Genomic DNA, 21,314 nt, shown 5'->3' on the forward strand with positions numbered 1-21,314 from the left:
CCACCGAAGTTAACTACCGAAATAGAACTTTGAAGTCGCCCACATACTAAATGCCATAGCTGAGCATGTGCATTGTGTGTATGGTCTGAAGGTTTTCACAACTAGCTCCAATGCGGCAGATACGTGTCTTACATTTCTTGATTGCAACATCTTCAGAACATAGTCAGAGTAGAGCTTTGGATCAAGTTTAGACAGTTTCTACCGAAGCGAACTACCAAAATAGAACTTTGAAGTCGCCCACATACTAAATGCCATACATGTAGCTGAGCATGTGTATTGAGTGTACATATATGCTCTAGTGTTTTTCACAACTTTCTCCAACATGAAGCCAATACTGATGTGGAATTTTTGACTGTTTTGTCCAAAACACAGTGCTGAAGCAATGCACATTGGGCACTTTCTACTGGTAATGCAATTATTATTATACAGTGTTTGCTGCCAACATAGCAAGCAATACTGCTATACTAAATGCGTATTCCATTGGCTACGGTCCAATGGCTTTTCACTTTGCATCTAGCCACTGTTCTTCGTGCATTACTTGAATGCTTAGTCTCCATGGTAATGAAGCTAAGAGCCACACTGGAGAAGTTTCTACTGAAGCTAACTACCAAAAATATAAAATTTCCAAGATGCTACTATTACATAAAGTAGCTGTGTGCAATGCAAGTCTGTTGAACACAGTAAGCAAAATTGAGTCACTAAAACCCTATTTGCCAGATATAAGCTGTTGAAACTGATAGCAGCTGAGCTGCATGATCTGATATGGATGGCGGTTCCACACTCACCAGCACATGTACACGTGCACAGGCAGAAGAACATACAAGTAATACACCTAACGTTACTTCGAAGTCCATCATGTAAATACAAGCGTATATACAAGCATCACTCCTGTTCTCCACAACCTGCAGTCCTGGGCCACTCCAGCTGGTCAGAGTGCAATAATTTCTGCAGCAGGCTTGACTTGGAAAGCTAATCACAACTGCCATGGCTGCAACATGAGTATTACCAGCGCTTTTACAGCGCTACTCGTATATTATTGTCAATCCATTGTGGTGCATGGCACTCGTTTTCAACAACCGAGTTTATGTTATTAGTTGCATATCCAACGCCAATAGAAGAAAGAAGGGGTGGGGCAAATTACCACGGTTCAACACTAGTCATATTGAACGGCGTTATGCCATGCCAGGCGCACACACAAAACGCCCACGCGAGTGCGCATGCATATACACACCCGGGTAACACACATTCGTGCGACTCTACATAGCCTGCACTGTCGTTCTATGTCATAGGAGTGAGTGCACATACATATATATATATATATATATATGTACATGTAGATTGCCTAATTTTGCATACGTAATAAAATTGTGTAAGTATACACACATGTGCGTGCACATATAGACTCAGCGGCATACGCATGAGTGTGTGCCGATAGGGCCACATGCCAATTATCGGATTAGTCTGTGAAAGTTGCACGGCACGACAAACTTTCGAACAGTCTAAAGATATGACACAATGAATGTGGAATGCCCACCAGTGTGTAAGACCATTTCATACCTATTTCGCAGCGTTTGTGATTTTCGGAACGTCCCTGTTGATATTTGATGTCCTCACTTGGTTGATGACACAGTCACAAATTATTATCAAATTCACCTCCAATGCCATCCAGTCTGCGTTCCGCGATACATGTACAGTGAACGGTGTTGAGGAAAGCCATGCAGCAATAAAACAGTCGAGACTCCCAAGCAGAGGATACAATTCAACAGCCGCGGTATTGAAGTACGAATTGTTCTAAACAATTTTCAAGACACAATTACAAAATTTGAAGTGCGTCTTGAAACGTGTTTGAAGTGCTTCGATGTATTTACCTTCGACCTCCCTGAATCGATCCATCCACAGCTACCCGACGAATTTACCAGTCAGTGCGGGAGATGATCGAGCAAGTTATATTTGAAGGTCGCGAGATGTCAGTGGCATTGGCAGGAAATCTACACAAGCGTATTCTGAAATAATTTTCTAAGACTCAGGCGTGATTCAAGAGCGGACTTTGATTTCTCCCTTCTTATAGTACGAGCACCAGTCGACATTGCATTCTTGGAAAATCTTCTGCGAGTGCTGCCTTCCCCTTTCATAGAAAGAACGAGTGAAGAGGGACACTAGCAGCAGGTTCTAGCTAGGTCGCCAGAATTGCAGAAAAGCGAGAAGACGTTTCCTACAACGATTGATCGCACAAAAATCATCGCTAGCGAAAAATTTACTGAAAATCTACACTTTTCAAACGATGCGCGCGCAGAGGGTGTGAGCCACCTTAACTTAAAGGGTATTACCCAAGTACGAGGGTGTTAATACCTCCCGAATATCATCCCGACTGCGTAGCAGGAGGGATGATATGAGGGTACGGTAACACCCGAGTACGCGGGTCAATATCCGACTTATCCCAGGTACATCTACCAGTACGCATTTTGGGGATCGACGCAACTGCGTTCTGAATACAATTACCAAGGTACAGCTATGCCAAAAACAAGATGCTGCCTTTCTTTTCAATCCAGTCAAGGTTTGAGAGCGATGGAGCTCGGGAGACAAGTTGCATTTTAGTAGTTGGACTAGAGAATTGACGAAGATTGCACTGTTATGATACATAGTCATTTGATTCAAAGTAAGGGCCATACTTCAAGTCACGGCGAGATACAGCGTCATTATGGATGCTGGTGCTGACTTCCTTGTCATTGGATCGGCGTGGAACTAACTTTCAACGGTTTGGGATCCTTGCTGAACACTGTCCGTGCAGGCAGTAACCACATTGTACATATCGTCGGACATTGGCACCAGTGAGTAAAGTGCATTTCGTTGTATCAAGACTCTTGGTTGTATCACTATCGGCCACTATGTTGTTGTTGTTGTTTGGCTATATTTAAAGTGGAGTTCCAAAACAGGCCTAAACCTAATGACAATGGTCCCACTGATAATAAGAGAAAAGAAAAATATATAATAATAAGCGGACAAACAGAACCAAGAAGAAGATACAGCTGTAGTTAGATAACTAATATGAGCACGGCAGCAGGGGAAAAAAAGTCACAAGCACGGCAACCGGGAAGAAAGGAGCGAGTGAGTGAGTGAGAGAGAGGAGAGAGAGAGAGAGAGAGAGAGAGAGAGAGAGAGAGAGAGAGAGAGAGAGAGAGAGAGAGAGAGAGAGAGAGAGAGAGAGAGAGAGAGAGAGAGAGAGAGAGAGAGAGAGGGAGAGAGAGAGAGGTAGTGAAGCAGATGAGTTCATCCTAGTTGGCGGTACTGCCTAACACTATGCAATCAGAAGAACGTTGATCTTCTTATATTATAGGCATACTGGATTTGTAGCAGCATCTACGTTTTAGATTGTTCTTGTGGTAATCGTACTGGATACAATGTCATGATAATCACTGCGGGTCGCATCTTGCATCCATATCTTATCTACATCACACATGGATTGCTGAGCTCTTCTTCTTTCACACTGTTGAATATTCTGTACAAGATTTTTCCTCTCACTTTCACGTCTTGTACTTTTCGAGTTGTTACAGTATCTCTCCTTGCAATTAGTAATTTCACTCGGATGGTGATACTTTGTGTACTTTTCGAGTTTACAAAGAGTGAATGAGAACAGATGCACTTCGAAGTCTCCTTTGTGTCGTAGTGTTGAGTTGAATAGTGATTGGAGTTCGTTGTTTGTTTGTGTGTGTGGAATCTGGTTTTGGACGTAGTCACGGAGGTAAGTTCTCTCCGTTCACTTTTACTGTACCGACGGTGCACTCTGCATTGGCATGCTCCCACCCTCTCACGGTTCTGTGTAGTGCATTTTGTCGCTGGGTTCTGATCGAAAGGACTCCAGTGGCAAGATGCATTGCATCGATATCATCCCGCGCGGGATTGTATTGGCTATTATTTCCCGGTCAGCAAGGCTCCTGATTGGCTGAAACAGGCCTATAGTACCGTACCATGGGATAAAGCTTTATAGTACAAGGTCGGTGCCCAGCACGTGCTCTCACACTGCTCTGCGGCAAAGTCCGCGTTTCTCTGAAAAAAGGTGACGTCAACAAAAAATTCCGCCGTGGGCGGGGGTATCTGCAGATTGTGCAGGAGAGATCCGGAGTTGCACACTCTTGTTTATCTACTCTTGGTAGTATGTATATCAGGGAGTCGTACTCAAACCAGGGAGTAGTACAATACCGGTATTTCGATTTTGACAGCATGTTACAAGGCGAGGACGCGTAGTGCTCCTGACTACAACCATAAACCGGTTGGCAGAGTCCCGGTCTTGCGACCATTTGAACCGTATTGGGAAAACCCAGGTTCGGACCAACCGGTTTATGGTTGTAGTCAGGAGCACTACGCGTCCTCGCCTTGTAACATGCTGTCAAAATCGAAAAACATGTTAAACTACCAAGCAAGGCTTCTGTATATACCGGTATTGTACTACTCCCTGACTCAAACGACTCCCATACTACGCGGGATCCAGAATGAGGGGGGAGGGGCTTTCCCCAAATCGGCCAGCCGAAAACGAGACGTATATCTGTAGCTCCGGAGGGCGGTTCGAACGCACCTTCTTCGACGTCCGGGTGTTCAACCCTTTTGCGTCTTCGAACCAGTCCTCCTCCATTTCTGCCACCTACGTTCGCCATGAGAAAGCGAAGAAGAGATCGTATGAAGAGAGGCTGCGGGAGATCGAGCATGCTTCATTTGTCCCGTTGGTCTTCTCGACAACCGGTGGCATGGGCAAGCAATCTGCCTCGCTTTACAAGCGAATTGCATCTCTCATTGCTGAGAAAAGCGGCGAACCGTATTCGGTTGTTATGTCATTTATCCGCTGCCGCCTTAGCTTTGCGTTGCTCAGAGCGAGTGTCATGTGCCTGCGTGGTAGCCGCTCTGTTTTCGCTGTACAGGCTAGTTTGTGTGTTTCTGAACATTCAAGCGATGCCAACGCGAATCCCGCGAATTATTTATTATTTATTATGCACCTGTCTCTTCTTCTGCCTCCTCTACTGTAGTTGCTGCCGAAGCTGGCACTTCCCGTCATTAGTTTTATAGTCTTTAGTTCTTTAATATTATTATTTGCCATGGCGACCCCCGTATTAAAGCCCAAATAGCTGGCAGGGCAGGGTTGGGCCTTTTTTTTCTTTTACCTCACAGGTGTACCGTACAGGAGACCCATATCCTCGAATCAAGGACCCAGCAAAAAGTGGGTCGCGAGTATTTCAAAAAGCGTTTACCGGGCAGCGCTGAAAAAAAACAAAAAAACGAGACATATTGAAAATCGCTAAGCTTAAATTTTCGCCGATTATGGAGGGTTCCTTTCAGAATCGCCGAAAATCTACCAAATGTTGTTGCAAAGACTAGTCCTCGTGTGCTCCGGATGGCAGTCGTGAGTCAGTCAAGTGTCAAGTTCGGCAAGAAGCGTGTGTTCCTAGTTGGAACAATCAACTAACGTGTGTTACTTCATGCATTCAGGAATATAATTTTTATTTTTATCTTTTACTACAAAGCACTGGCCAGCAACATAAAAGGGGAGGTAGACAAAATTGGACGGGTTCATCAGTTGGTCTACGCATCAGGAAGGGGAAATGGACAGAGAAAGGGAGAATAAGCATGAGGAGCTTTCCAGGAGAGGAAGAGAGAGAGAGAGAGAGAGAGAGAGAGAGAGAGAGAGAGAGGATTTCAGAGGCATGTTGCCATGCCAAATTCATGTCAGACACACACATTTCAGGGGTTTTTCGCCGGTACAGATAATGAATTTTGCTTATAATGGAGACTGAGCACTTTATTTTTTGAATGCCACCCCAAGGTGTTCTATTATGTGTAGGGCTGAAACGATTATACCGAATAATCGAGTACTCGTTTGATAACTCTAACGATCGAGCAATCGTTTAGATTACCTTAGATTACCGATTACGATTATTTTGCGTTTTTTAAATTTTTGTCCAGAAAGTATTGTAAACCCTCGTTTTGTGAAGTTTGAATCAGTTTCCGCTTGGAGTATGCAGTTGCCAGGGGTATGGTTCATGTGATTGACTTGAGTCAAAACTGCCATGTTTCGGAGCTACCCTTTCACTAATGCAGATTTGTTGGTATTATGAAGGCATAGTTTGTGGAAACAGAGTAATGTTTGCACAGAATTATGACTCTATTTGCTAACGATTATAATCGAGGGAGAGGCGATTTCACTTTCTGGCACTTGCCTCACGGACTAAAAGGTCAAACAACATTAATTTTTTAAAAGGCAGAGCACGGAGATGGCACTGGCCGTCCATCCAAAAGCAAGACAAGAATAAGACAAAGACGCCATGCATAATCACACTGTCGATTGTAGTCTCCGACTCCTAGCTCTCAGCCACCCTGCCCTGTTCAGGATAGCCCTGGTAAACAATACGTCATTGCCACAGATGTTTGTGATTTCACTGATCACACACACAGCTCCGAAAACCTGATTATACAGTGCTGCTCAATGAAACCCGATCGCGTGAACCACTGCGGCTTGCACACTGCGCCAGATCACAACCAGGTGTTCCCAGGTCTAGGGTTGCAAAGCGCCCGGCGGGGGCATTCACTCGCTTGATCGGATTCAGCACTGTACATGCACTTCAATAATTTCCAGTCTTGGTGAGGACATTCGTTCTCGTCAAGGCTTATCTTCTGCAGTGACTGACGATGGGAAACATGTGATATTATACAGAATACTGCAGCCAGTGCAGGTGCATGTAGCAAGCTCTACACATGATCCATTTCAAAAACTAACAAGATTTTTTTAAAAGCAAACAGGGTTACAGTGTCAAGAAAAAATCACGAACTGATAAAGGAGATTCCAAATCAAAATGCATAGGACTTGTTCAGGCATACTTCGTGTAGAATATTGTTCTGTGAAGGGTTCGGAGGCACATAGTTACTTTACCGATCGCACAGCTCAAAGCCTGATTGTTAAATTGTGATATGTACTTCAAACAAAAATCAATGGTAAGGATAGGACAAACCAATGCACAGCAGTGGCGAGTCTGGAAAATTACAGAAATAATTTCACTTCGTATGATAGGAAAAGATCATTCCAAGAACATCCGTTCCGAGTACTTTGGCAGTCCGGCCGTCCGACTGGTGGACCAGATACTTGGCTTTGGAGACGACTCTACTGTTCAGGTTCTTCAAGTGACAGTGCTAAGGCAACACGAGGGGTGTGCGGTGTGGCAAATGCCGGCGTACACACAGTGCTGGATCTACTGGCATTGATTGATCTCAACACCTGCACAGCAGCAGCAGCAGATAGAAAGGAACGATACAGCAGCAACCACAAGAACATCACGGTGAAAATACTCCCAGGCGTAAAGCAAAGCATACAGATACGCATGATACACATGCTTTCGAAACAACATAGTCGACATACTCCACATGTAAAACACTTGACACACAACACTTTGAAAAGCAGACTTTGCAAGACACCAGTGGCGCAGAGCTTTTGCATGTACTGTATAAGTACAAATTTTCGTTTACGAATTCTTTCGTTAGATCACTCCACCAGCAGGTTCGTTCCGTACTAAATTTCGTTTTTGGTCGAGGTCTGTGTGGCGCCGCACGTTCAGAATTTTTTTTTAGTTTGGTACAAACTATAGTTATATCGTGCCCCCTAACGAACATAACGAAAGTTAATTCCAAACGAAAATTTGTACTTGTACAGTACTGGAATATCTACGGTAGGAAAAGCTGCTTGACCAACATCCGACCCTGAATCTGACTGAACTTCTCTCCATCGCTAGTGAACAAGCCGGAGTCTGATATGCAGCAGACCCAGCCACTATCGAGCATAATAGTGCCCTCCAACTGCACTGGCTTGCACAGAGGCACACACATTCACAGTCATCCAAAATTTCGCCAATGGCTCAACAATTTCAGCGCAAAAGCTGTGAGCCACATCACTTAGAAGGTGAAATGGCCATTTTGCCGCCTCTTCTCATAGCGATCATAACTCTTCCCATAGCGATCATAACTCTTCCCATAGCGATCTTGCAGAGAAAAATGGCCGAGGCAAAAGGTTGCCGACAGTCGATTAGGACCAAAGGGGCAGGAGGTGTTAGAGACATCCTATTTTGACATTGAGTTCGACATAGTGAGGACGGTGCTTATCTCCTCTCCCCAACCGAAATCTGGTGCCCAACCCCAGACGGGTGTCCTTACAAGTTACAGGGTAGAAATAAGTCCTCATTCAAACTGAATATTGAGCCATTTTGCTGCCACGCACGTGGCTGCGAGTGTGGTTTCGCGGCGCGCTTCTGGAAACCGCTGTGGTGGTTAGTGCATAGTGGTTAGTGTGAATTCTCCGCTGGACAACTACCCCATACACCATGGACCAGGGGATGAGTGAAATGTGCAATACAAGCCTGCTGGTTGGCTGCTTCCACAACATGACAAGCAATCAATCTTGATGGTCCGTGTGCCGAACACCATATTATTGCACCAGTGATTTACTGCAGGTGACAGAGACCTACAGCAGGGAAACTATGCATGGTTGGCATACTTCTTGAGCATTGCACATTTGCCTCAATTCCAAATCCAAACATGACATTGCGTGTTCGATTCTGAGTGCATATGAACAGAGCCTACACAGCAAGCGACCCATCAGAAGATGTCTACATGGCTTTGGTTGAGAAGGGAAAGGAGATGAGTGATGACCCCATTCCGTCGACCTCATTGAAGCATTAACAATTATAAGTCTCCAATACATTCCTCGCTTTTCGACCAGAATTGATTGTGGACCATCTTAAGTTTGCTATTCTCCTCACAGCACAAAAAAACAAGGAGTGAAATACGGCTCCTGGTTTCGAATGGCTTAGTGCGAACACAATCAGCATGGTGAAAGCCTGCACGCCGCATGCACGTTTGCGCCTGAACTAAACAGTACAAAACCAGGGACCAGATTTCACTCGTCTGGTTCATGAGCATGCATAGAAATGCAAGAGTGTGTTGCAGACCAACAAGATACGGCAAAAACAATGTACATGTACTGTTGTGAACATAGAAATCCGGTGCAATGACCGAGGCCGGCGCCCTACTTGCTTAGCGCGTACATGCATTGTGACACTGTAAAAATTATGGACCAGTACTGCTGCCAGTAGCGCTCACGAATGCACGGCCAGCGCCCCGTGGCCGGTTGACTTCTCGACGGATTTCAACGTCCGAAACAGTACATGTCACAAGACCGGCGGAAGCAGATGTTGATTGGTCCGGCCACACCCTAGCCTTTCATACAGTTTGTGTATGACATGGTGGGAACACATGACGTCCACCACAGCAGTTAACACCCGTTGCCGGTGGCCAAAAGTTGGTCCGGCTATGGCCTGACAAACCGGACCGGTTCCGCCGGGCCTGCGTTATTGTAAATGGTCAATAAACATATGGATGGTGTGCATATGAACCTCATTCAGCCTTACTTGTAAGGAGTTTATGCCCTTTGCAGTGTTGAGCACTGCGCAAACAGAGGACTAACTCAACAAGTTGGGAATGGAGGGAAAAATCAATCTCCCCTCCATTGTCAACTTGTAGTGCAAGCTCTAGTTCGTGTGCTGAGCACTCTCACACCTTAACTTTACGGAAAACCAATGAACACATTATGGAAAATCCTGCGGACTAACCAGTCTTAGTGGAGCTGGTCGGGTGGCAGAGTACAAACGGAAGGACCTTGGCAGCTCTGGATTGTACGGTAGATGTCAGCATTGTACTGTCGCCCAGCCAGCAGAGTTTCCGCAAAGTGGCAAACCGCGCTATCCTGGAGGTTCTGAAGGTCAGAGATGAGGGTGAATGCCGCATCGTGGGCTCCATTCGCCTTTTCTTCAACTCTGATCTTCTCCAGCTGGCCATTTGTCAGATATCCTTCGGCCCAAAGTGCCTTGGCGAATACAAGGCCTGGGATCTTCTGCTCCAATGCTGGCGAATGCTTGCGTATAGCAGCACGGTAACGAGTGGCGCGTGAAGAACAGTCCCCATCATCAATCGCACTAGCGCCAGCCACAGAGGAGTCTAAACAATGGTAAGCATAACACAAAAAATCGTATTCTTCAGATGTCCATCCAATGCATTCCCCTAAATCATGGGTTGAACCGGTGTGTCCTGCAATACGAACTCAAGAATGGACACCAGTGCACACTGCGTGTTCTGCATTGGGAGCAACCAACTTCCATGCTGAGACCACAACCATGAAGCCCACATGGTAACGGGCTTGCAGACAAGAGCAACACTGGAAGCCTACCTTCACATATGCAATTTGCCAATTTCAAGCCTTTCACAGTGTTTTCTCAAAGTGTGTATTTTCATGATCATAATCTCCGAGCAGGATGTATGTAATCAAGCACGCTCAGGAGGTCATGATGGCTGAATCTTGCCCGAGCCTGCAGCCCAAGGGCCGTAGGCTCGAGGGCTGCAGGCAAGGGCAAGATTCAGCCATCATGACAGACAGAGCGTGCTTGATTTGATTTCTTACAGCGCGAAGCAACATATTAGGGAAGGTCAAAGGTCGAAAGATTATTCCCGAAATGACGTCAAACGGTCCTGACATTCCCGAAATGACGTCAAACGGTCCTGACATTCCCGAAATGACGTCAAACGGTCCTGACATTCCCGAAATGACGTCAAACGGTCCTGACATTCCCGAAATGACGTCAAACGGTCCTGATGGCCTGATTACGCCCGCGGCGGGAAGATCGCCTATTGGCCATGGCCCCGGCAACGATCACGGGTCATGTAAGAATTGGGTTATCATTTCCTGACAGAAACCAAATTTCCAGGCAATTAGGTTATGTTTTCAGTACACTCAACTCGCAACACACGCACAGTCCCTAGCTACACCACGCACAGTAAATTGTCCACATTTTCACCCAGGAGGGCACCATCATGGATATAGGAGAAGAATGATACAAAGTTGGCTGTTATAATAAAGATAGTACAGGGACAGTCACACAATTCACGCTACTACATGTAATCTGCAACAAGTTCAGGGCTCACCACGACCACGATCATTTGGATTTGACCAATCAGCGCACGGCAAAATTGCCGGTTTTGTGCAATTTCGGGGTGTATTCTGAGTTAAAAACTTGGCTGTAACCGTTGCTTTTAGACATCAGGCCATTGCGAATTCGTGTTCAGAAGGTGTGTGTTCGGAGATCTACCGTCTCGAATTTTTCGATCCGGCCTTGGTTGGGCTGAGATCGAACAGTGAAATCAGTTGTTATTCACGTACTTCCTTTCATGATACAAGGGGGGAAATGGAAAATCGGGGACGGTAACTCGATAGAGAATTCCAAGACAGAAAAAATGAGCAATCGACGGGGAGAATCGGCGAAGTGGAACCGCGGTTCTACTTTTTTGAAGACATCACGGTCGGCCGTGCGTTCCCGCGCGCACCAACAACACCTGGCAGCCGTGCGCATATCTGCAAGTGCAATAAGAAAGGACCGAGGAGACAGCAAGCGTTTCAAGTGAAGAGTTTACCTTCGTGTTAACTCAAGCTAAGGACTCAGGTCACCAAGGGATAATACCAGTCAGTTGTCATCATGGTCATGACTAAGGAATTCATTTGTGGCCAGGAAATCCACACTCGCAGGGTGAAAGCTGCGAGGCCAAACAGAAAAGAGAGTGCCGAGTCGCGATCAGGAAACTTCTACTGACAACATTGGTTAGCTAGGAGCGGAAAATTCTTGTAGATGCCAGGATTCCAGTTCACCAGTACCTCACGGACATATCTTGATCAACACGCACCAGCGGATTGAGAAAATAGACCAAGATGGCTTGGAGAAAGGACGTCTTCTCCACGTGTCTTTACCGGCATCAAACAACAACATTCGCTTTGGCACTGGCCCTTCGCGGTACATACTAGACCAGGGAGTCATAAAATACAGGTAATTTTAATACAGGACTCGACTGTATACCGATCAGCATGAGCTCGGGTGTGTAGCCGCTATGACTGCACAAACTCTGGCCTCCGCGGCCTTCACCATTTCTTCAAAATGGTGGTCGACGCTTTTTGAATTTTGCATGGTCGTGGTGAGCCCTCAAGTTACAAGCTAGCACTAAGACATAACAAATTCACAATGTAAGTGAGCATTTCATCAAGTGCAAAGTGGGCGTGAGACAGCCATGATTGATAGATGTGTGTGTGTGTGTGGGGGGGGGGGGGTATGTGTGTGTGTGTTGGGGGGGGGGGGTACGAGTCAAGGTTGGAGTGTGTTAATCTTCTCAAGTTCTCAAGTCAGGCGTCGCTATCCATTCCCTGTGTTGAATCTGAGACCCCTACTCGTGATAACAAGGTGCGGGATGCCCAGTGTGTAGATCTTCCATGTGCCGGGAAGTGTGATTTATGCCGATAGGCGCCAACCCTTGTCAATGTTCACCTTTGGTCGTCGATTTCTGCTCTCTGTTGCCTCAAGGTACTTGCGTGATGGAAGAGAAGGCTCCCTGCCGAGAATCTTCGCCAGGTGGAAGGGCTGAAATTGAGATGTGTGAGATTCTCGGTGGTGGGTTTTGTAGTGGTTGCCCCATGGAGCTTTCTCCGCCATTGTCCTCGCTTCCCGGTAGTGCTCCTGAAACCGCTCCCGTACAGGCCGCTCGATTTCCCCGTCGAACAGCTCTTGACAAAGCGTGCACAGCATACTGTAGACAGCATGCTTCACCACACATTTACGATCAGACATACCCGTATCACATGCTCTACATACCATTGGTGCACCACGACCACGCTTCACCTTTGCTCTCTGCACCCGGCTCACGGGGACATACACGGGCAGGCAATGATGACCAAACAAGTTTTCTCTTCAGTGACGGACCAGATGTGAACACAACTCAACACCTCGAATGGATACCCCCCCCCCCCCTCCCTCCCCCCCTCCACACACACACACACACACACACACACACACGCACACATGAACTCAATCATGGCTGTCTCACACCCACTTTGCACTTGATGAAATGCTCACTTTAATACCTTGTTATGACTTAGTGCTAGCTTGTAACTTGTTGCAGATTACATGTAGTAGCGTGAATTATGTGACTGTTCCTGTACTGTCTTACCGTATTTCCCCAATTATAAGACGCACTCGATTATAAGTCTCACTCCCACTTTCAGGTTTAAGCCATATTGTTTCAATCCACTCACTTCGGTAGGAAGTCAAACTCGATTGTAAGTCGCACCCCCTTCTTCGGCCTTGAAGTTCAGTGAAAAATCGTGCGACATATAATCGGGGAAATACGGTATATCAGCCAACTTTGTATCATTCTTCTCCTATATCCCTGATGATGCCCTCCTGGGTGAAAATTTGGACAATTTACTGTGCGTGGTGTAGCTAAACACTGTTCATGTGTTGCGAGTTGGGTGTACTGAAAATATGACAAGGCTATAGTGGAGTTTCAAAGTTATTTAAAAAAAATCAGGTTATGATTCAAGACAGTTGCTGCAGATTTTGCTTCTGTGGACCCGTTCTCTTGAGAGAGAGAGAGAGAGAGAGAGAGAGAGAGAGAGAGAGAGAGAGAGAGAAAGAGAGAGAGGGAGAGAGAGAGAGAGAGAGAGAGACATGGCTGAATAGTTGCCAGGAAAAATTATGACACAAGCAGTGCATACAGACATTAATTATATGCCGCCTCCCTCTTCAACACACACAGACACACACACCGGCACACACACACACACACACACACACACATAATTATATTAGAACCCCCTCTCCCCACCCCCTTCGCACTCACCATCAACTACTTGTACTGGCTTGCTTGGCTTGATCTGCAGAAGCGGTTGCGGGAGAGAATGAAATATAGACAGTAGTAGTTGTGAGCAGTGCAGAGCCAAGACAGTGCGCACAACTATAGCATAGAGCAGCGGAAAGTGTAACCCTGACCTCATGGATATAGCCGAGCCATGCTCCCTACGCCGACCAGTGCTGAAAATGTTACGGCCACGCAGCCCACGGGACGGTCGTATCCATTAGGTTGGATGTCACTTGCCAACACTCTACATGTGCTACTGTAAGTCAACAAATAACTTTTATCCGGCGCATATTTATTTTCGGCTATTTTCGGCCAGGTCATGTTTGGCCGAAAATTTGTTACGGCCGAAAATTTGTTTTGCAAGGTTCAGTGTGATAGTGTATACGGCCACAGTACAGGCCGAACATTTGATGCGGCCGAAATGGGTTTTAGCCCTGGGAGGCCGAAATTTGTAGATTTACAGTATACTCATGCACTGTCCGGAAAAGACAATATTGTGCAGGTCTTGGCCACACATCAAAGTCATGAGGAGAACATAAACCAGAGTGCGTAACTACGGTCATGTTTGGCCCACTGCGGGATGTTTTCTGACATCAACTTTTACAGAGATCGTTTCTTTAAAACACTCCACCACTCCACATTGCGCTCTTGGCCCACATTCACAACACCAGGAGCATAGTGTGGAGTTGTGTGGTGGTGGAGTGTTTAAAAATTTCAAATGGCCAAGTTCATTGCAGCGTCTACATCACTTCTTTAGTTATGATACTAGTATGAAGGTGGGATTCACAGCTTAGAAAACTTCCAAACTTCCTTTTTACATCCTATGCTCCGCAACCCAGAGTATCACAACTTATTATTATTATTATTTGTGCTCCCGCGTCAATGGGCTCGCCCAAATTCGCTTGCACCGAACCATGCGAAAAAAGGCCGCCAGCAGGCAGGCAGGCAAAGAAAAATAGAAAATGGTGTCACATAAACTAATACAAACAAGAATATCATTATTGATGACATTAATATACTGAATGAATGGCAAAGGCCATGTGAATACGGATAATACGGATAATCAGAGTACCAACAACAAAGAATGTAGCTCAAACCATTGCAGTGCCAACCTCCTTCACCAGTACTCTGCCTTGTACGCATCTGTAACTGCGTTGCACAGATATGTCCATTCATGGCGATCCAGTGCTCGCTGAGCCATCAGCTGCAAGTCCCTTGGAGTCCTCAGACGGCAGCCGACTCGCTCCGCGTCTTGATTCAGCAGGACTGGTAGCGTGATCCGCGGCCGCCCACGGTATCCCGGCACGGAGCAGCCAAAGAATCCACTCATGGCCTCCCTAGCCGGTGTGTGCTCATCTGATCGCAGGATGTGGCCAAACAACCGCCATCTTGCATTCACCAGAATGTTGCCAAGTGGAGCAGCACTGCAGCGCTCGTAAACCAAATCATTCGACAGTCGGTTGGGCCACCTGATACCCAAGATATGCCGAAGTTGCCGCCGATGATACGATTCCAGCGCTTCAATTGTCTGTCGAGTGATGCCCCATGTGGAGCAGTTGTAAAGCAAGACAGGTAACACGAAGCAGTTATACAGCCGGACGCGCACCTCCAGACTCATTTGGTCTCTTCTCTTCCATAACTGGCAGAGGGACTTAAACGCTATCGCCGCAAGCTGCTTTCTGCGGGTGACATCCTCTGCATCACCAAGGAGAGAGCCGAGTTTCTTGACCATACGCCATGGCTCATCAGCACGATCGGCCTCTCGCTGGATGGCTGTGAATTCTGTCTTGGTCTGGTTGACGGTAAGGGACCATGTACCCAAGATGGTGGCAACCTGTGGCCCTAACATCCGAAGCCAATCACTAGAGATACTGATGAAGTCCACATCATCGGCGTACTCCACATCGTACGGAAGATGCCGGGCCACAGGTGCAGCCATTCGCTGTCGCACATCCTGCAGGGCAGCTTCCAGGTAGATCACGAATAGAATATCACAACTGTATAACTAAAATTACAATTTTACAAGCGAAACTTTTATAAAGGAAAAAATGTTTTCCCAAGATTCAAAGTGCTCCGCATGTAGCTGCATAGTAAATGCCTTGCACAAAGTTGTACAGGATGGATCAAGATCGCTGGAAAGTGGATAACAGAACGTTTAAAAAAAAAAAATTCACGGTTCGCGTGAGACTCGGCTGGAACGTTTAGCCGTGGACTAATCAACCAGCGGAGTTGCACACTCCGACAGAACATGTAGTCATCGGAGAAAGTAATTCGAGAAAAAAAGTTATGATCTAGGGTTGGTACTAGTATGCGGAAAAAACTTCTAAGGCTCTAGGTTTTTTGGTGTTGAATAGTCTCTGTTGGGATGACAACTACACCCAAGGTCAGTAGTTAGAGCATCGCTAGCCTCAAGCTAAGGTCACTGGTTCCAGTCCTGGTGGCGATAGGAAATATTTTCTTCAGACTATTTCCCTTTTCCATTCCATCACCCAATGATCGTTCTAGAATACAGTTCTTTATCACGTCAGGCCATGCACTCACCGACTTCTTGGTCATTAGTATAGGCCAGAAATCTGCTAGAGCTGATTCATCCTGGGCAACCTGACTCCTTGGACACCGCGGCTTTTTCTTGTCGATGAGTGGGATGAAGTGCACGCACTCCAGCTCCTGGCAGTTGGGCTTGTTATGGCGCTTGCATAACTTCTTGTTCAACGAACAGCGGCAGATGACTGACCTCTGGATTTTCAAATTTTCCAGACCGTTTGCCTTCAGGTCCTGGAGCTCCTCCTCCAGGAAAGGAAGAAGGTCATCACACATTTCTGGTATGCTTCCGGGGTAGCCATCATCCTCATCATCGCATCCGACCATGGCTGCTGCGTCACCTTGTTGCTCGACAGTAACACGGATTCCACGCTGGAAGTGTTGGAAGATAACATGGAAGTTGTCATAGCATAGGATCTGTGCAGCATTGTGGTACAGAACCGGGTCCTCCGACGGGCAATAGTGTGCCAGGCAGCGGACCAACAGGCACCAGAAAAGCGTGCCTGGGAAGAACTGGCGCTCGTCGCAACACAGGAAGATTGGTGCCGACTTCTGTGCTTCCTGCAGCTCCATTGGCTTCTCCAACATGAGGGTGACCATTGAGGGCACGAAGAACTTGCGTGTTTGCTCACCGGTGGTCTCTATGGTCATTGTTTGTTTGGTGTCGTACAGCAGTGAGAACTCCTGCATCACGTTGAACAACACATCACGGTCCTCTTGGCTCTCTGTGTAGCGCTGTGTCTGTTCAACGTCACCGTGTTGTTTCCACAGCAGCTTGGCAAGGCTCTCTGTCAGAATGCCACGCTCTGCCAGCAGATCATACTGTTCACGGAAAAGCTTTTCCTGGCCCCCCTTGGGCTGCGGGCAGAAGAGCAAACTGGTGACATTGGTCAACCAGTGCACATCGGTGAACACCGTATCTTCCAGCTTCGTGTTCCTGGCGTAGTGCCTCAGATGACCGAGATCATGGTAGAATGCCAGCATATCCTTCATGTTCACAGGCTGGGGTGACTTCTCACAAGCTTTCCGAACAACAGTCTCCACATCGTGTAGAGAGAGCCACGAGACTTTCTCGGCCTTGGCATGTTGTCTGAGTACAAACGACGCCGGTAGCCATGTGAGTGGTGTTGGATATACAAACTGCTCAGCGAGTGACTCAATGATACGTCGTCGCAGCTGCACAACACTCTGATCTTCCTCCCCACTGCCAGACAGAGTGTTATTGACAAACAGGATGTCATCGATGCAGTTCTCATAGAACTTTCCTCTTGCATTACTCCAGATGTATTGCTTGATTTCTTCGAGCTTTTCACCTCGTTGTTCAGCTGGAATCTTGTCGATCTTTGTTCCGATGATGAAGAGAGGAGCAGAAGCTTTGCTTTGCGTACCAATCACCTGTGAAATGACATTGAGCCAGGACTCCAAGATGTCGAAGTTGGTAGCGCCAGCGGTGCCTGGAATGTGAATCTCCCTACCGTCCTGACCCATGGTGGGTACGTGTGGGTCCTGCAGAGGCTCAGAGGCGTCAAACACTACCAAATAGGCGCAGCGCAGAGCTGAGAACAGAACATGCTGAACTGCTGCGAACAGTTCTTGTCCAGCGAAATCCCAGATTTCCAGGAACGCAAACTTCTTCACCAGTTCAGCAAATCTCTCCTCAAATCCAGCACTGATGGATGACAAGAACTGGTTGGAGTAGTAGTGGATGTCTGCATCGGCGGGTAGTCCGCGCGCTGTGCTCTCAGAGGAATTCCGACTGCGTTTCCTGGTTCCGATATCTTCTCCCTTTCGTGATGATGTGCGAGTATCCAAGCCGCGGGCGCTGTCAGCAGGCTTTGTAGCCGTTGAAGATGGTGTTTTGTCCGATCTGCATTTCTCGACCACAATGGTTGCAGGTGACTTGCCATCGGAGTCTTTGTCATGCTCTGGTGTCACTGGTTTTTCCAAGTCTCCGGTAGCAAAAGAACTTGTACTTGAAACTGCCGGTAGAGTATCCACTGTCGCACTACCAGCAGGATCAGCTTGAATGGATGCAACAGCAGACACGGTGTCCTCATTTCCGTGTGGAGTGAGGTCGGAATTCGTGCTGGGATCTCTGATGTAGTCACCAATCAGCTTCTGAGTCAGCAGACAGAAGAAGTGAAATTCATCCTCCTCGATACGCCATGTGTAGTGATCGCCATCTTGCTCAACGGTGCAGACGGCTTTCCTGAGCTCAACGCCAAGCGTGCTGTCCACCACCTCTTTGAACAGCAGATTCAGCAAGGACATGGCTAGACAAGTCTTGCCCGTTCTACCTTTTCCACACACCAGCAGTCGACCATGCGGGATAGCAAACTTTCCATTCTGAAGAGCTTTCTGATATGCTTCAGTGTTCACGCCTTGCAAGGACTCTGTACAGGCAGCAAACAACGGAGAAAGAAAGGAACTTGGCGAAGGTTCACGTGGGGATGGACAGACCAATTATTCCACTTTTGTTGTTGGACATAACTAGGGCTGAAACAATCGTGATATTTCCTTAGTGGCTTAGCTGATATCATAACAAAGGACCATGTTAAATGACATGTCAAGTTGTAGGCACTCTCGTGTTAGTCTACTACTACTACCCTCTCTGTCTCTTCCAGCCTGCACTCCAGTATACTCGTACGTGCACCAAGCCACAACTGTCAACAAGGAATCAAGAGAGTTTGAAATATCTAAATAGTAGTAAAGTTGGGAGAAAAGAAACTGTTCTTTTTCCACAAGGTCCATCAGGAAAAAGGACATGCACAAAATGGCGACCACGTCGTCCATCAACGTGTAATCCAGAGAGCCCTACACATACCAATATTGATATGGTATATGTAGGGCTCCCTGATGTAATCATTGTAATCAAACAAAACAAACTAGTGCAGCGACCAAAGAAAAGATACAGTTGAAGAAGAAGAAACAGCCCTGCAGCAAGAAGAGCGGATCGCTGCAGACGCTAAATTGCACTAGCCTACTACTGACTGTAGATAGTAGTTTCACATGAGCATGCGGTCACATGGTCATGAAACAGAGTGCATACACACTCACGTCATGCCAATACGTCATACATGACAAAAAGAGAAGAAAGGAAAGTCACGCGCGATACTACTGCAAATACTACTAGGAATTTGTTCGAGAACAAACGCACAAGAATATGAATCTCTTCGAAACTAGAATGGAGTTTGTAATGAGAATTCTTAGAGAAGCTAGGGATCTAGAACTCGGCGGAGAATTCGGCTAACTATTCCAACAAGCCTGGACTCAGCTACAAAGTAAGAGTGCAATCATGTAGAACAACACACATAAATATTATCGTACTAAATATATACACAGTCGATTTTCCGGAGTGTTTCCTCTAATTATTCACACTCGCCTCTTTTGCTAACTTGTCTCGCCACTATTCACCATAGTCAACATAGTGATCAATTTCACCCTCGTTGATGCGTTGTTTTCTTCCGATAATTATGTTTCTTCTTCTTTCTTTTTCCTTCTCTTGCCATGGCTGGCTAACGCCCCTCCTTTGCATTGGCTTTTGCCATTGGACGGTGAAATAAAAAATAAATAAACGAGAGAGCTTGGAAGCTCAGGGCCCTACGCTATGCTTTTTTGCCTAGCGAGAGTCAACTTTCTCTTTGCATTCGAATGTAGTACGACACCGTCTACCACCTTCATGACCTAGGCAAAAAAAAGAATAGGGATGCTATAAATTTTTCATTTCTCCTATTTTTTTAGACATAACCTAGGGTTCGAACCCGCACTATCGCCCTGCATGCATTCCCTAGATACACTTCGTATACATACTCATTCTTCCAAGTTGCTTCACGTTATGATCTTGCATTTGAAAGCTCTATTTGAATATTGTGGCCGGCTGTCTTTGATGGTACGGTAAGGCACAGGTAGGGGATAGCGCCAGGCATGCCGCGCCGATGCTATAATTATGCTGTCCTTGATGGTACGGTACGGGACAGGTACGTATACGGGATACCGCCAGGCATGCCGATGGCACAAACAAACAAACACGGAATTAAAGGGGAAGTTAAGGCAGGCAGGCATAGTGGGATGGTCTAAGACCATGATTGAGAAACAGAGGGTACCAGGTTCAAGTCCTGCTTGGAAGCGGAAGGATTTTTTCCAGCCGTGCTGCGACCCACAGTTAATTGGGAACTCGTGGCCTGGCACGAGGGAAACATGGATGCAGTGAATGGGATTTCGGTCTTTGACCACTTTGTGGTGGGTCTGATCTACTCACCTCTCACCGTTTAGGAGCTGCATCTGCGCCTTGATCCAAGAGGGTGGTGGCGTTCCTGCTGATGCGGAAAACTGGGCCTTTGGCCGAGTCTCACGCGAACCGTGAAATTATTTTTTTTTAAGGCAAAAATTAAAATGTCACCAGTCTTCGGGGTGCTGAGTCGAATGGTCGTGGTCCGAGGAAGCTGAGACGCTCCCTTCCTACTTGAATCCCAATCGAACTCTCGCACTTCTACCGAAACTGGGTGACTGCGCCCTACTAGATGGGGATTTGTATGCAAAATGTCACTAAAAGCGCCATTTCGTTCTTATAAAAGCATGGATGACCGCGATTGGCCCATATGTTGTAGTCTTTTGGACGCTGAGTCGATTGGTTTTCGTCCGAAAAGGCTGCGATGCAGCGTTTCTCCTTTATTCCCAATCGAACATGGTTGAACAAGCGGTCACGTGCTCCTGCGTACACCAGTCACCTGGTCACCGACTCACCGTGCCTGCAGGGTACAACTTACTAGCCTGTTTGACCTTTTTTGGGTGCAGTCCTGTCACTCAAGTTGAACTCGAGTTGAACCTTGGTGTGAAAGTTGTCGCCTGCTGGCGTGGTGACCAGGTGATTTGGGCACCCAGGAGCACGTGACCGCTTGTTCAACCATGTTCGATTGGGAATAAAGGAGGAACGCTGCATTGCAGCCTTTTCGGACCAAAACCAGTCGACTCAGCGTCCAAAAGACTACAACATGTGGGCCAATCGCGGTCATCCG

At 46.8% G+C, this 21,314-nt stretch overlaps 1 protein-coding gene across 3 annotated transcripts in view; it reads right to left on the reverse strand.

The window, feature by feature from the left end:
• Positions 1–6,619: 6,619 nt before the first annotated feature.
• LOC135818155 (uncharacterized) overlaps positions 6,620–21,314 on the reverse strand; it is a 37,856-nt gene continuing 23,161 nt past the window's right edge. For all 3 annotated transcript variants that reach the window (XM_065331498.1, XM_065331497.1, XM_065331499.1), the window contains exons 5-8: positions 16,300–18,692; positions 13,741–13,774; positions 9,639–10,023; positions 6,620–7,255 (exon numbers count right to left, since the gene is read on the reverse strand). In XM_065331498.1, the coding sequence (XP_065187570.1) occupies positions 9,644–10,023; positions 13,741–13,774; positions 16,300–18,692 (2,807 nt within the window). In that variant the 3' untranslated portion in view covers positions 6,620–7,255; positions 9,639–9,643. The remainder of the gene's footprint in view (positions 7,256–9,638; positions 10,024–13,740; positions 13,775–16,299; positions 18,693–21,314) is intronic.

Source organism: Sycon ciliatum, chromosome 5, assembly GCF_964019385.1.
Source record: "Sycon ciliatum chromosome 5, ocSycCili1.1, whole genome shotgun sequence".
Lineage (NCBI taxonomy): Eukaryota > Metazoa > Porifera > Calcarea > Leucosolenida > Sycettidae > Sycon > Sycon ciliatum.